The sequence below is a fragment of the Pangasianodon hypophthalmus genome, chromosome 19 (assembly GCF_027358585.1).
Source record: "Pangasianodon hypophthalmus isolate fPanHyp1 chromosome 19, fPanHyp1.pri, whole genome shotgun sequence".
NCBI classification, from domain to species: domain Eukaryota; kingdom Metazoa; phylum Chordata; class Actinopteri; order Siluriformes; family Pangasiidae; genus Pangasianodon; species Pangasianodon hypophthalmus.
Window position 1 is genome coordinate 17,669,870 of NC_069728.1, and position 15,687 is coordinate 17,685,556.

The 15,687-nt window shown below is 38.2% G+C and overlaps 2 protein-coding genes across 7 annotated transcripts; both read right to left on the reverse strand.

Moving 5' to 3' along the window:
- Positions 1 to 595: 595 nt before the first annotated feature.
- Positions 596 to 2,834, reverse strand: gtf2h5 (general transcription factor IIH, polypeptide 5). Its single transcript, XM_026923294.3, has 3 exons — positions 2,756 to 2,834; positions 1,672 to 1,769; positions 596 to 1,581 (listed from the first exon to the last, which is right to left on the reverse strand). The coding sequence occupies exons 2-3, from the start codon at positions 1,704 to 1,706 to the stop codon at positions 1,401 to 1,403; spliced, it is 216 nt and encodes a 71-aa protein (XP_026779095.1). The 5' UTR covers positions 1,707 to 1,769; positions 2,756 to 2,834; the 3' UTR covers positions 596 to 1,400.
- Positions 2,835 to 4,538: 1,704 nt separating this feature from the next.
- Positions 4,539 to 15,235, reverse strand: serac1 (serine active site containing 1). Of its 6 annotated transcripts, none has more exons than XM_053242368.1 (17): positions 15,096 to 15,235; positions 14,297 to 14,399; positions 13,987 to 14,023; positions 13,033 to 13,175; positions 12,738 to 12,827; positions 11,973 to 12,101; positions 10,883 to 11,004; positions 10,655 to 10,783; positions 9,874 to 9,987; positions 9,621 to 9,783; positions 8,463 to 8,613; positions 8,213 to 8,354; positions 8,009 to 8,109; positions 7,831 to 7,928; positions 6,771 to 6,953; positions 6,530 to 6,673; positions 4,539 to 5,267 (listed from the first exon to the last, which is right to left on the reverse strand). In XM_053242368.1, the coding sequence occupies exons 2-17, from the start codon at positions 14,397 to 14,399 to the stop codon at positions 4,975 to 4,977; spliced, it is 2,142 nt and encodes a 713-aa protein (XP_053098343.1). In that variant the 5' UTR covers positions 15,096 to 15,235; the 3' UTR covers positions 4,539 to 4,974. The 6 variants fall into 6 exon arrangements, with proteins under 6 accessions (XP_053098343.1, XP_053098344.1, XP_053098345.1 ...); XM_053242369.1 differs by having other exon boundaries at positions 14,309 to 14,399; positions 15,096 to 15,218; XM_053242370.1 differs by having other exon boundaries at positions 4,539 to 5,230; positions 15,096 to 15,217.
- Between the last annotated feature and the right edge of the window lie 452 nt (positions 15,236 to 15,687).

Here is a 15,687-nt window from a genome sequence, read left to right on the forward strand (position 1 = left end):
AGACAGTGTGTCTGTGATGTACAGAACCATTTATACTGTAAGATATACAGTATTGTAAAGATTGGGAGAGGGAAAGGGGGATTATGGAGTACGGAGGTCTGTACGTCAGAAATGTGTGCGCACCAAAAGTGACCTCGTTTCCCAGACAAAAGCTGAGAAAAACATAAAAATGTCTCCCTTTTCTAATTCCCCAATTTTTAGGCTAGTTTCAGGTCTATTGTGTGGATTTTGAGATTTTGTTGAGCTGGAAGTTTTGCTGAAACCTGGCAACCCTGGTTAATGATATTACCTGGAACACAGCTGAACAAAGGTACTGATCAATACGAGCCACTAGACTGTACGTTTTTCAACTCTCAGCTGCAGTAAACTACAGGATTACTCTAATAGTTCACTAGTTAGGAGTCACTAGTTATAAGTCATGTGCGATGGCTTCTCGACTGTTTTGTTTGAGGCTATGTCGTTATTAATTTCATCCTACAAAACCAAAATAAACTGCTGTTTAGTGCCAAAGGGTATGACTAGTTTGGAGCTGTATCAATACAGGAGTTTGGAGTTAGATGCACCACCGATGCTGAATTAACTAGCCAACAACGTGTCTGGTATAAATATTACAACCTACGTGGTTTGTTTTTTATTTATTTCTCAGACACTGACATCAGATCTTTATCATAAGAAAAAAAAAAAACATTAAACTGCAGTACAAAAGTACACTCTTCATCTGAATACTATAACATTTACCATGTTTAAAGTGAGAAGATATGCGAGAAGCACATCCATGGAACTGAGTATCTGATCTCTCATGAATTTAATTAAATAATGTCATCATCCATCAATCCATTTTCTGTATCGCTTATCCTACACAGGGTCATGGAGACCATCCCAGGGAACTTGGGGCACAAGACGGGGGACACCCTATGCTGGAAGGGGTGCCACCACATCGCAGGGCACAATCACACAGAACACACATTCACACACTACGGATAATTTAGAGATGCCAACCAGCCTACACGATGTCTTTGGACTAGGAGAGGAAACCGGGGTACCCAGAGGAAACCCCTGAAGCATGGGGAGAACATGCAAACTCCACACACACAGGGCAGAGGTGGGATTCGAACCCCCAACCCTGGAGGTGTGAGGCAAACTTGCTACCCATAATGAGATCAACAAATAAAAAACATTGGATGGATATTTATACGTGTTGCACAGACACTCTAATCAGTATACTGATATTCTCCATGAACTTAAAGATGCATTAGCAGGACACCTAATGTTTTACAGCAGAAAAGCATATCTCTGCATGCTGAATGTGTTTGTGAGAAGCAGGAATTCAGTGGGACGTCTAGTCTCCATTTCATCACCAGATACAGAGGGGAAAGAGCAATGTGGAGTGTGTGTGCAGTTTATTTCTGGGTGATGGGGAAAGAGTTCTGGTCCATGAGCTCGCCGACTTTCTCCTGTAGTATGTGCACAACTTCAGCCAAGATAAAAACGTGTGTATCATCCAGGTCCTGAATGATGAACTTCTTCCCCAGAGCACAGGTCTCATCCAGGTAGAGGAGGAACTGCTTCATGGCAGGATCACTGTGGTTTAAGGCAAGAACTTGACTTTCTATAGGTTTAAGCAATAAAGTTGAGGGATTAAACAACACTGAGGTTAAAGATAGAGCTTACCATTCCACAAGAACTCCTTTTAACACATTCACCATCTTTTAAACAAAAACCAAAGGCAGCTCGCAGCCCAAATCCTCTGAATAAGCGACCTCGTGTAGCTGGAGAGGAACAAAAACAGGTTAAAGAGTAATATTAAAACAGTCAGCATTGGCTAATCACATGTTAGCTAGCAAAGGTGAAGTTACAGAGTCAACATTAGTTGGAAAAACAGCTGAAGTCAAAACGTTTTAGCATAAATGAAGACTACAATAATGATTTCAAATACCACAAAGCCTAAATGTCTGCCTACAATCAAGCAGAAGCTTTATATTTAGCTTTATAATATACTAACGTTAGCGTGTTAGAAACATGCGCGTATATACCGGGTTTTACGGTAACCACAAGGCTGTGGAGGAAAAAGGACTTCATGTGTTTTGGTTAAAATATCGACTTGTTATCAAAAATCCTCAAATAAAAATGCTCGTTTTGGATGTCTGTTCACCAAAACCAATCCGTTTTTAAATGTAAATATAATATACAAAATAATTAACATCTCAGTTCTATCATTTACAATAAGAAGATAAAACAGATCATACGATTTATTATTGTAATAAATTGATTTATTATTGTAATAAATATTGTACTATTCTATTGTTATTTAATATGAAATCTGTTTACTGTCAAATTTTTGATTAAAAAAGGGAAATAAAGGAAATGCAGTGTAAGAAAGTGACGTCTGTGATATTTTTTTAATTAATTTTTTAAATTTAATATTATTAAAATACACGATATATTCCTGAAAAGCACCTCCTATAGTGTGTGCTCTTTTAATATGAAACAAATCCACTTTCTTAAATTTAATTTTCAAGAAATATGAAAACAAACTACACAAAGCGCTTAGTGATTGTGGTTACCGTAAAACCTCGTATATATGGGCACTTGGAGTTTCTACCGCAGTCGTGTTTGCTAGCTATTGTATCATTACTGAGCATCACCGTGTGTTCAGTTTAACACGCCGCCCTTATCACCGTCTGTGTACATTTACTCAAAGAAAACAAAAATCTAAAATCTGTTTTTATGCGTGTAAGAGGAAAAAAATACTTACAAAGTGAGCTCCTGTTGTTTTCGTGTTGTTTTTGTCGCTTATAACTGAGTTAACGCCGCTACAACAGCGCCATCTACTGTACTGGAGTATATGTATTTATAAATGTAAATGGCGTGCAAAAGTTTGTACTCCCCACGTTTTTCTGAATGGAGAAAAGGAAAACTCAAATCTAATTTATAATTAATTTACAAACAAATTTGTAAAATTGAAACTTGAGTGTACTTTGGAACAAAACAACCAGCCATAACATAAAGAAAATGAACGTAAAAATAGTCATAGTCAAGATATTTTGCTATCATGACCGTCTTGGTCTCCACACTGGACATGAAGAAGGCAGTGTACCGCTTAGGACTTATAAGTGGACATGTATAAGTATTCACCCCCTTGACCTTTTTGACATTTTGTAGTGTTAAAACATGAAGCTGAAATGAATTTAACTGCGATTATATGTCATGAATCTACACAAACTATTGAAGTCAGGAGAAATCAATGTAGTGTGCAAAATTATTTACAAATTTTAATTTACAAAGTTGTGATTGTGTAAGTATTCACCCCGTCACTGCGAAACACCTACGTTAGTTACCATCAGATGTCACATAATCATCTGAATGCAGTCGGGTGTAATTACATTTACATCCCTCCCATCCATTCCTTCCATCCATCCATCCATTGCAACCAGTTCATTCATCCATCCCTCCATCCATCCCCCCATCCATTCCAACCAATCCATCCATCCATCCATTTATCCATCCAACCCATCCATCTATCCCTCCCATCCATTCCATCCATCCATCCATCCATCCATCCCTCCATCCATCCAACCCATCCATCTATCCCTCCCATCCATTCCATCCATCCACACATTGCAACCAGTTCATCCATCCATCCCTCCATCCATCCCCCCATCCATTCCAACCAATCCATCCATCCATCCATTTATCCATCCAACTCATCCATCTATCCCTCCCATCCATTCCATCCATCCATCCCAACCAGTTCATCCATCCATCCCTCCATCCATCCATTCACCCCCCCATCCATTCCAACCAATCCATCCATTGCAACCAGTTCATCCATCCATCCCTCCATCCATCCATTCACCCCCCCATCCATTCCGACCAATCCATCCATCCATTTATCCATCCAATCCATCCATCCATCTCTCTCATCCATTCCAACCCATCCATGTATCCCTCCCATCCAGTCCATTCCATCCATCCATCCATCCATCCATGTATTTATCGATCCTATCCAATCAGTGCTGGAAGTTAGACTGAGTACTCTACAGAGTACATTGCTCCAGGTGTAAATGAGCGTGTGAGAGACATTTAAGCTGTGCCCACTTGTGATCATGAAGGAACATCTCTGAGGTTTATATCAACACACTCATTCTAATACATTATCGTTTCTATAGTAACAGCTCATTCACAGGGACTCGTACACAGCAGATACTCCAGATAAACAGATTAAAAACATGTAATCGTTGATACGGTGAAGTTTTCTGTAAGGAGATGTTTGTTTAACATTTATGGAAGGAGTCTCCAGTGTCAGCGTTTCACACCAGTCAGAGGGAAAGCTGTAAACTCCACCATGGGAAAGTCTTCACTTTTTTATTAAAACACTTCAGGATGTGCTGTTACAGGAAAACAATCCATTTCATGGTGGTAAAAGTAACTCACATGATTGTGTGTTTGATTCCTTGTCAACTTCTGCACTCGGCTGTACAGTATACTCTCATTATCATTAAGCTAATCATTTACACAAAGCTCTCGAGACTCCACTCTTAACCCATCAGATGACACACAGCCACTTTATTTGTTGTGCTTAAGTGCTGGCGATACATTTTGGCACAAATGTAACCCTTAAATCCTCATTAAGAACTCGTACTCTAATAATTTAAACACCTAACACTGATGTACACAAAAGTACTGTTTGTATAATTAAAATCCATCAGTATATTTTTGAGGTAGTGGCACCAAACATGAAGTCAGCAGTAGTACCGTGATTCTCCACCTGGTTCTTAGTATTGCAACAATGTGCTAGGAAGTGTCAGTAAAAATAAATAATTACCGTTACAGGACATTGGCAAAGAGTTTAAATGAAATTGACTACGTGTAGTGGTCATACAGTATCAGTGTACAACATGAATCCAAACCAATTAGTAGGAGAAGTGTTTAAAGATACTCTTCTATGTTCAACACATGTGTTAGTTTTTTTTTTTAAAAAATATGCATTTTGCATTTTCTGATATATCCAAATGACTTCCTGTTAACTCCTGGATCATTTCCAGAGCCGAAAAATCCTGAAGATGAGATGAGAAAGACGTTGACACAAACATTCAGCTGATTATCTGTCCACCAAGAGCATCCTGAATAAACTGCAAGCTCCGTTTGTAGAGAAACGTGTCCTTCTTCTCGGGTTTGCAGATGTTTAGATGATCGACAGCCACTTCTATTAGATCTCCAATCCCCAGATCTGCAAGAGGTACAAGGAGATTGTGGGTTGATGAGATCTAAGCAAAGAGAATTTTCATTTTAATGTGGAAATAATTGACAGTGCATAACAGTTCTGTAGAGGTTTACTCTGAATTCGTGAAAATTCGTGATATTTATTTTTGACTTTTATTTATTTTTTGACTTCTTTTTTTTATTTTTTTGACCTTTATTTATTTATTTATTTATTTATTTATTTTATAATTTTTTTAAGTTTCTTCTTACGACATTGGAGAGATGATGTGAACTAAAAATGGACGCTCGCAGTAAGCTACAACTTGTTTGGCCTCTGTTTAGATATAAAAAGCCCTCAAATAGTTAAAACAATGCCCAAGAGACGATGTTCGCTTAATCATTTAATTAAAAAATTGATATAAAGATGTAATGATAATAACTATTAACAACGCTGAAAAAAATAAGGAATAAAACAGTTGGGTGAATGCCGTTATAGGAAAATAATCAATGATGAGGTGGTGTGATGAAGCAGAGTTCCTGTTACTACAACGAACTTGATTATTTTTCTATAACAGCACATCCCACAGTGTTTTATTCCTCTTACACTACAGCAATTTGCCAATGATTGTTCAAATTTATTTTATTAAGAACGTCATAATGATTATCCACGAATAATCACATTTAATGTTGTGGAACATCAACAAAGCAAGTTAGTTCCTGTTATCACTTATGTTATAGCAGCTATAAACCATAGTTCCTTCAATTCCTCTTGCAACTTTTTCTTTTTTTTTTTTTTTTTTTTTTTTTTTTTTTTTTTTTTACCAAGAACCCATAAAATGCAATGTCCTGACACTGGAGACTCCTTCCATAAATGCTAAATCTATCTCCATATAAATGATTACATGCATCTGCCAGAAAAGTCTCTGTGAATCAGCTGTTACCATAGAAACAATAACAGATTGAGTGCATTAATATAAATCTGTGATTTAAACTGCAAAGTTGCTTGTTATAGACGATTAATCAGCACCCTCTGACCGCTGTGGTATAAAACAAATTCAGCTTTAAATGATCTAGTCTTGTAAATAGTGATCTTAAATCATACAGAATAAACACAAACAAAATGAAAAATCTGCTGGAAAAAATAAATAAATAAATTGTCCACTATGGCCGACGCCATGTCGGAATGACATCACAAATTGTATGAATTGCAAAATGGAGGGACGTCCAAACAGATTTTCCGTAACCATGACGAAAGCGGCATCAGCAAACAGCTTTGTCATGTTTAAGGGAGTAAAAATGTCCTTTTCAGTGTGCTGAGCTGACATACCTGCTGTCACGGCAGGAACCACTAATATGTTTATCATCGGGCCAACGGACGTGGGCAGAGTTTCAGCAAAGCTCAGGATCTTGAACTCTTTGTCTTTTGCGATGTTGAGGAAATTCTCGTTCAGGTCTCGTAAAGCTGGAGAGTCTGCAACAATGATTAAAAAAGTGAGAGAATGAAATCACAACGATGAACAAAAACTGCTAAATAAAACGTGATGCACAAAAAAAAAAGGACGTCCAACCTTTGCAAAGCTCTCTGACTTCTATAGAGGGAAACAGGAGATAGCGCACGTTTACGGAGTACTCGGCCATGAAGGTGCCGCGGTGAGGAACGCTGTAGAACAACACGCCCTTTGTGTTCTTGACCAAGGAGCTCAGCTCGGGATCCTTAGAGGCGTCTACGAGCATCTTTTTCACCAGCAAGCCTAGTGTGTAATACACACAGAGGTCTGTACACGTCTACTCATTCATCTGTAGCTTACATGCAAGTACACCAAACTAAAACTAAAAACACACTAACTGAAAAAAGGACGCTGTTCATGTTTAATGTTTAAAAAAGAAATCCACCCTGAACAACTTGCAGAGTAATCTTTATAATTAACGTCTGATCTTCAACTGCGTCCAAGATTTATTCTGTAATGAAAATTTTTGGTTTAAACATCTGTTTTAACTTCACATTACCCATAATGCTGTACTGATAGTGGTGAAATGGGAATTATCCCGTGCTTCATCTCTAAAGAGAGTGATGCAGCAGCACTTTAGTCCTTTAGTCCAGCCTCATCTGTACAAATTTCATGCTAATTCTGCCATCTACGGCACCACACTCGTCATGTCATAGATCACTAACTAGAAGAGCCGAGTATCTGCCATAACTTGTATAGCTGCATGGCATTCTGGGACTTCGAGTCCAGTGTTTGCACCAACGTCTCCACTACTTCTACTCTGGATTGTAGAAAAGAAGGTCTTGCTTCTGAGCTAACTACGTAACGTTTGAGATGTTTTGAGATGTTTTTGTATTATTAAACTCCAGTGTAACTCTGCTAGCAATAACAATGTCACCCTGTGATGTCTGAGCGACACACAACTGCTAACTTCTCACAGGAATAACGAAATACAGCAACCAAGAATCACTAAACACATCAGAAATCTTTCCATATAAAGATGGTTAATATGTCTCAGGGTGGAGTTTTCCTTTAACTAGAAAATGATGCAGGTTTTCCAGGAGGTGTGAACTTTAATGAAGCTTAAAAAAAGCTGAAATGTGATGAATGCTGGTTTATCTCTGACCCACCGATGACTAACCTCCCATACTGTGCGCCACCCAAACCACAGGCCGGTCACCTACTCCTGCAGCTTTCAGCTTCTTCAGCAGCTCTCCACTGCGATACGCTAAAGACTTCCTGCACAGACCTCCAAATGATTAAACTCACTACAAATGTACTTTGTGAATCCAAACCCCTGTTTTTTTTTCCTTCATTACCTCTGGTTTTCAGCGGGACACTTGGCCCTCCAGTCGCTCAGATGCGTGTCGTACTCTACAGACAGGATTCTGAGGTTGGGACAGTCGGCTGCTAACCACGACTGCAGGTCAAACAATCCAATAAGAACACAAGAAAAGCAAAACAGATCAGCGGTACATGATCTCCAGACCCAGAATACCTCCTTTCTGAGATGCAGACCGTACCTTAGGCCAGCACTCGGTGTAATCCTCATGTATTCCTGCAGATTTTTCAACTTCTGTCAGATCGCAGTCTTTCTGTCGCCATGTTTTGAAAGCAGCTCCCAGAAGGCCGTGCACAAACAGAACATCCGCTTTCATGGGCTGGCTGGGTTCAGATCAGCAGAGGAGCAGAAAGCTAATCAGCTTCTTTACAAGCAAATATCATACTGAATCTACTGATCTAGAAATAAATGTTTCAAGTCAGAATGATTACCTGGTGCGACACTGTGGATGCAAAACATAAACTCCGTCCTGGTACTTCTGCACCTCTGTGTCTCGGTCCAGGTTGGCTAAAGCACGGGCAGCGTGGGACGCCTGTATGATGTGAGGAGACCGCGCCATCTCAGCCAGGACAGGCAACCAACCTACAGCAACACAACAGAACTCTGATCATACATCGAGTCATTTCATGTGTCCTATCTATCATAAATATCGTATATTTATTATCCACATGTAAATATCAGGTTTATTATCCACATGTAAATATCAGGTTTATTATCCACATAAAAAATATCAGGTGTCAATGCACCTATATGTATTTAAAATTCTTCAAAATAAATATTTTTGGCTAAACGGCAAGTTAAATACTCTAGAATAAGAATTATATGTGAATAGCGCTGTTGAATTCCTGATTCTGACTGGTCAGAAGGTGTTGATTAATTTTCTATAACAGCAGCTCTGACAGTAGTGCAGCTGCATATTAATGCACTCATGCTAATACATCATCGTTTCTATAGTAACAGCTTACTCAGGGACTTCTGACTCAGGGACTTATGGTGGACGCTCCACATAATCTACACCTATTAATAAACAGTTTTTAAAATACACTGAAAGTATAATCGTTCATATGCTAAAGGTTTCTGTATGGAGACGTTTATTTAGCATTTATGGAAGGAGTCTCCAGTGTCAGCACATCATAACAGTCAGAGGTAAAGCTGTAACTTTACTGAACCATTTCAGATATCTACAAGACAGAGGAGTTTATGCTTTCTGGTTTCTTGGTAATGAGATAAGCTACGTTTTTAAAAACTTATTACGAGAGAGGCTGGTGAGGAAATTATGCTTTGTAGCTACTATAATGTATGCATTAAGAGGATCTAACTTGTTTTGTGAACATTCTACAACATTAAATGTAACTATAAATGGATAATCATCTCCTGGGTGGTAACAGTTACTCTGGTTCATACTGCCATTTTTTTTTACTCCTTACGTAAAACCTGAAAAGCTTCACATGTTCAAATACAGGCAGTGTTTATCTGTATACAGTCCAGATATTAAACCAGGTGTAGACAGCGTCTTAAATTAAAACTCCAACAAGATAAGCACGAAGTAGAACACGTTGCTCCATCTGTGTGTGAAGATTGAGCCGAACCTGACTGCACTATGTCTGTGTGTAAGCTTTCGTTCAGTGCCAGGTTCCCGATGATGCGCACGATGTTGCGCTGAATCTTCTGCGAATCCCGTCGAAGCTGGTAGACTCTCTGTAAAAGCTGCAGTCCTCTGTTGGCCACTATGTGATCACAATGACTCGGGACCTGTGTGGTAAAGATTAGATATATTAATACAGCACTTTATGTGTGTGTGTGTGTGTGGGTGTGTGTGTGTGTGTGTGGGTGTGTGTTCACCTTTGAGTGCTGTACGAGGGCCTGCAGGCAGAAAGACTCCACCTTCTCAGAGGGGATGGAGGTGAGGCTCTGGGCATAGGGCAGTCCATTTCCCCCGAAACACCACAACCCTCCCTACAATCACAACAAACACGAAAAAGTGTTAAGACAACAACATACACAATTGTGTCAACCATTACATCTTTTAATTTATTAACTGATTAAACGTACGTCATACATTTTATCCATTTATAGTTACATTTCATGTTGTGGAATATCCACAAAACACATTAATTCCTGTTATCACTTGCGTTAAAACAATGTAGTTTGTGTCCCTCTGTGTCTGAAAACTTCAAGTTACTGCTTTACCACTGAGTGCTGACACTGGAGACTCCTTCCATAAATGATAAATAATCCTTCCTTAAGATTAAAACTTCACCATATCAACGATTACACGTTTTTTAAATCTGTTTATTTGGAGCGTCCACTATGTAAACTGTTACTATTAGAAAAGATAACGTATTAGAATGAGCATGTTCGTATAAATCTGTGATTTGTAGCTGCACTACTGTCAGAGCTGCAGTTATAGAAAATTCTGACCAATCAGAATTGAGAACAGTTTACGCAAGAGTGCTGTGGCGTAAAATGCTAAATACAATGCCTATTTCTGAGCGTGTGTTATAATGATGTTTTCATGACTGTGCTTGAAAAAGTTGTATTATGTTCGTGAGAGTGTGTATGAGTGGAGTTTGTATGAGTGCGTGTAGGTGTGTGTAGGTGTGTGTGTGTGTGTGTTGCTGACCCGTTGAGAGGCGAGGGACTGAGTGCTCTCTCTCAGTGCCAGTGAGGTGAAATACTGCACACACTGATCCACCTCTGACTGGGGCAGAGAGGCCAGCAGCTGCCTCAAACCATCCTCTATTAGAAATTCCTGACAACATGAGGCAGCATTAACATCAGTGCAAACAACGAGATCTCATAATGTAGCAGAATTCAATAACACACACACGTCATAGATATACACACTCACATCCTCCAGTTTAGGCAGCACGGGTGGGGAAAGGAAGAAGCGCAGGTCTACGTTCGGGGTCCGAGCCAGACCTATAGCCGTGCGCTGGTCTATAGACTGAGCCGCTGTCTGGTACTGATAACCTGTGATTGACAGGTCAGCGGGCCAATCAGAAACCGCGCAGAAATAAATCACAACGTGAGCACAAAGACCATGAGTTAATGAGACCATAGAGTTAATGTAGACTACACACAGAAATCAGACATCTTCATCTAATACCAAAAAGAACATTTTATATTATTTCTATTCATTAATAACCAAATGCTATTTTAAAAAAATGAAAAATGAAATTCAATTTTATACATTATTTAGAATTTTTTCAATCTACTTTATCATATGAGTTATTACCACAGACAACGCTAACATGTTTCTCTGTATTGAGAAAAGAAAAACTTTTTTTTTTTAACTCTTAAACATACTTACAATGACAGTTTATAAGTAAAACTCTAACAATAAAAGTATTCTCAAGATTTCTTGGTCACTGAACACATTTTAAGGTCACAAAAGTGGCCTTATTTGTTTGTTTGTTTGTTTGTTTGTTTGTTTATTTACAGAGCATTACTGTAAAGTGCACAAGAAGTGTATTGAATGAATAGCCTAGGCCGATGAACATTTGGTATGTTTAAAAAAAAGCTTATTTATTTATTTATTTATTTATTCATTCATTCATTCAGTTAGTTAGTTGTTCATGTTTATTTGCTTAAAACTCCATCACATGGTGCCATGTGTTTGACTGGCATCCCATCCAGGCTGTGTTCCTGTCTCACACCCAGTGTTCCAGGGATAGACTCTGGATCTACCGGGACCCTGACCAGGATAAAGCGCTTACTGAAAGCGAGTTAGTGGATAAAGCTTCATTAAACTTTCCTGAAAGTGCGTTACAAATAATTATTCTGTATTGAACAACTGGCCCTAGACATCCATTTCTGTGCTTTTCTCTGTACAGGAAACACGTTGGGAATTTCTGTCTGTGGTAATCACATACGCTACAGATGCAGTGGATAGAGATTTAAGAGCTAGTGGTAAATTTCTTCACACTTTTCTCTCTCACCCTGCCAGTGACTCTGTGCCAGGTCCTGTACGGCCTGCAGGCGCTCTGACCGACTGGAGGAGCGGGTTCTCTTCAGCAACATCCACAGAGCCAACTCACGAGGATCTGCATCCAGATGGCTTAGGTGCTCTAACACACACACACACACACACACACACAGTATAGGAACAAAATAAAAAATCAGAGTCTACCTTATTCTACAAAATATGAATGTGGGACATTGATGCTTTGTGATTTTGTGATCAATGGCGTCATGAATCCTGCTAAGTACCAAGATATTTCAGCCCAAAATATCCGACAGGTTGCCTCTGCCAGGAGGTTCAGACATAAAGCTTTCACTATGATTAAAAAAAAAAAAAAATTCTAAGTTTTACAATCTCAGGACTGGAACCCTCCTGAAAACCTGTGATCTGAATCGAAAAGCCAAGTCCACATGCCTAAGAATATAAAAGATGAGCAGACTGAGGTCCTCTACAAGTGTCTCCAATCTTGTTAAACATTACAGGAAGAGACTATGTGCTGTTCTTCTCTCCAGGGAGAGTGTCATAAAATAATAATCATAAGGATGTGGAGAAGTTTGAAACTGGTGTTATGTAGAAAAATAATACGTGAAAGAAATTTGGGTTTGAAAAACAATACAATGCCCCTGTATGTTTGAGCTGAAACTCTTGTTTTCGAATATTAATATTCGCTCATTTTCATGAGTAAGTCCAGAAGCCACTGTATTTACATAACATAACAGTGTAACTAGAGCTAGCTCCTTACCATCCAGGGGACGGTGGAGGACTCGGGATGAAATTTCTATAAGTTTTCTTGCTGCTTTATGAAGCTCCTTCCTGGCTTTATAGGTAAGATCTGGGGGAAAAAGTTTAAGATCAACATTTAGGCAACAAGAAAACTGTTACGTGACTCACTGATGCATGTGTTTTTGAACCTATAAAGGAGTAGAATATTAACAGATGATATGATCCTTTGCTCTATGAGTCAGTGTGAAATAGTGTTTTTGTACTGTAAGGTTATCAGTGACCATGTTACGACAATGATAAAAGCAGGAACGTACTGGTGCCAAGGGTCTCCTGTTCTACCTTAGTGATGGGGGTCAGGTAGATATACGACTTCTGTTTCTCTTGGAGAATAGCCTGAGTGTCGATGGTGACCGCCTGGTTCAGCGTGACGACCTCGTATGTGATGAAAACACAGCCGCTGTGTAAAGACACAGTGTTGCTCTGTTACACCAAGCGAAAAAACACAACTAGCACCAAATTTCACATGATTCTTGCACATTTTAAGCTTTTTCAACTCTCCTGCTAATTTGTAAAGGTTATTATATCATGAAAAGGGAAAATGTGAAACGTGATGTGAATCAGAGAGGCTGCGTTTACGCAAAAAATAAAACCATGGCATCTTGAGTGTATATAACTATATAATGGAAAATATTTATATTTTGTATTTTTCAAAATGCTTTATTAATGTCCAGACTTACATCCAGGTCTAGAAGTGATTTCATTTATATTCCATTTTTTCAGACTTAAGACCTGTGCAAAAACCCTGTATTACCATAATATGGCAATAAAACTATTTCAAATGATATAAAGAAATTACAAAGTGATTCATTTGTAGTTTTACTATTATTTTTTATGTTAGAATTAGTATTATTATTATTTTTTTTATTATAAGGCATCTTTATAATTGAAAAAAGTAATCTTTATTCCCCACTTAATAAGTATTTTCCTGAAACCACCTTTGAGACAGAGAAGTAAAAGTCATATGTTGTCGTGTAATATTTATTGTCATACGTATTAATAATATATAATTATATAATTTCCTGTATACACAAACAACCTTTGGATGCAAAAAAAAGGCGCATCTCAGCTTTTACCCACGTATAAAATGTAAGTATGGAAAAGTAACTGTACTAAAATGCTTTTAAAGTCATTTTATATGATGTATAAGATAGGAGTGCTACTCGAGATTAAAAACATCAGATTAAAATAGTAGAAATTATAAAACCTACCCCAGTACAATGGCTCCAGTTACTTTAGCGATTTTCCCTGCAAGAAAGAAAGAAATAGAGATAAGCAAAATGAATAACACGGTCCACATGAGTCACACAGAAGTTACAGCTGTGTGCAAAAGTTTGTACACCTTTAGGACAAAAATAAAGAAGACAAAGAAACATGAATATTCTCTAATAACTCTCTAATAAGGTTACGCTCCCAACCTCTTTTGTATCCTCTGAGCAGATTTTGAATAGGTGGATGCAACTTTTTTAACTTTTCAGATGTACATTATAACAATAATGATAATAAACCTCAAAAGAGTACCAGAAGACATACGAAAGGCTTTCCATGGGATGACTTTCTTCAGGCCTGGACCTGTCGAGCTCAGCCTCCGACATGGGATCAGGCGCAAAGCGGTGACCGACATCTGCACATTGATGGAGAAGCAAAATATCACCAATAAGTAGTGAACCTTTGGGTTCTTCAGTTAAAGGTACACTCTGTGATGAACATAAATTTGCCCTAGAGTTCAAGGACAGCACTGGAGGTACATGTATATGCTTTTAAACTTGTGTAGCTTATTCATTTATTGTTTTAATGTGAATATTATGGAATTAAAAGCTCTGGATTAATCATAAAAAGCTTACAGATTGTCTAAAAGAAACAGATTTCCTGAATAACATAGTTATATAGTTATATTTACACCACGTCAATGCAAACTGTTTAGTTTTAAAGGTTGTCAAGGCAAGACAAGGGCTGAGTTCAAAATGGCTCCCTGCTCCCTACATAGTGCACTAATATAAGGAAAGACATAACGGCTTCAAGTGCACTTTATATAAAACAAGGAGGATTTTGATATTCGACCTCAGGTTTGCTCTAATAATACAACATGATCTCGTGATGTTGTCCTGGTAGCTGACTGATAAAACTGTTAAAAGTTTAACTGTTCATTTTTATCGTATAACAACATAATTACATAAAATATATAAATCTATATTGCAAAAACATCACAATGTTATCCTGCCACCTCACTGTTATTGCTTTAATGTTAACCAGATTGGGTTAGCGGTTTCTAACATACGTCCAATTACAGCATATAAAATACAACAATATGATAATTTACCTTGTCTTATAGAAATTTGAATATTAGGAATAATTTATTGAAATCTCTTCCCAGTTTTCATTTAAGACAGTTGCAGTCAAAACCCACAATAAACAGGAAGCTTCCGACATATTGAGCTACGCAATTACCGTAAACCCTCGAGTATGACGCAACAACAAAATGGAGTCGAGTGTTTACCGTATTTACGAGAGTATTCCACCAGCACGGCGCCATCTTGTGGCATTCACGATGTTTTCAGATGAGGAACAATTAGCTCTTTACCTGCAAGAAGGTCAATATTTCTGAATTTATTTTTCAATAAATATATTTTATTAATTCTCCAGTTTCTAGATATGAATCGTTATATTATCACCTTTTTTTTATTGCTGCAAAAATATGTTCAAAAAGTGAATATAACAGGATGTGTGAAGCAGAAGCAGCCTTTAATTGTCACATATACATTACATATACAGTGAAATTCTTTTCTTTGCATATCCCAGCTTGTTAGGAAGCTGGGGTCAGAGCACAGGGTCAGCCATGATACAGGGCCCCTGGAGCAGAGAGGGTTAAGGGCCTTGCTCAAGGGCCCAATAGTGGCAGGTTGGCAGTGCTG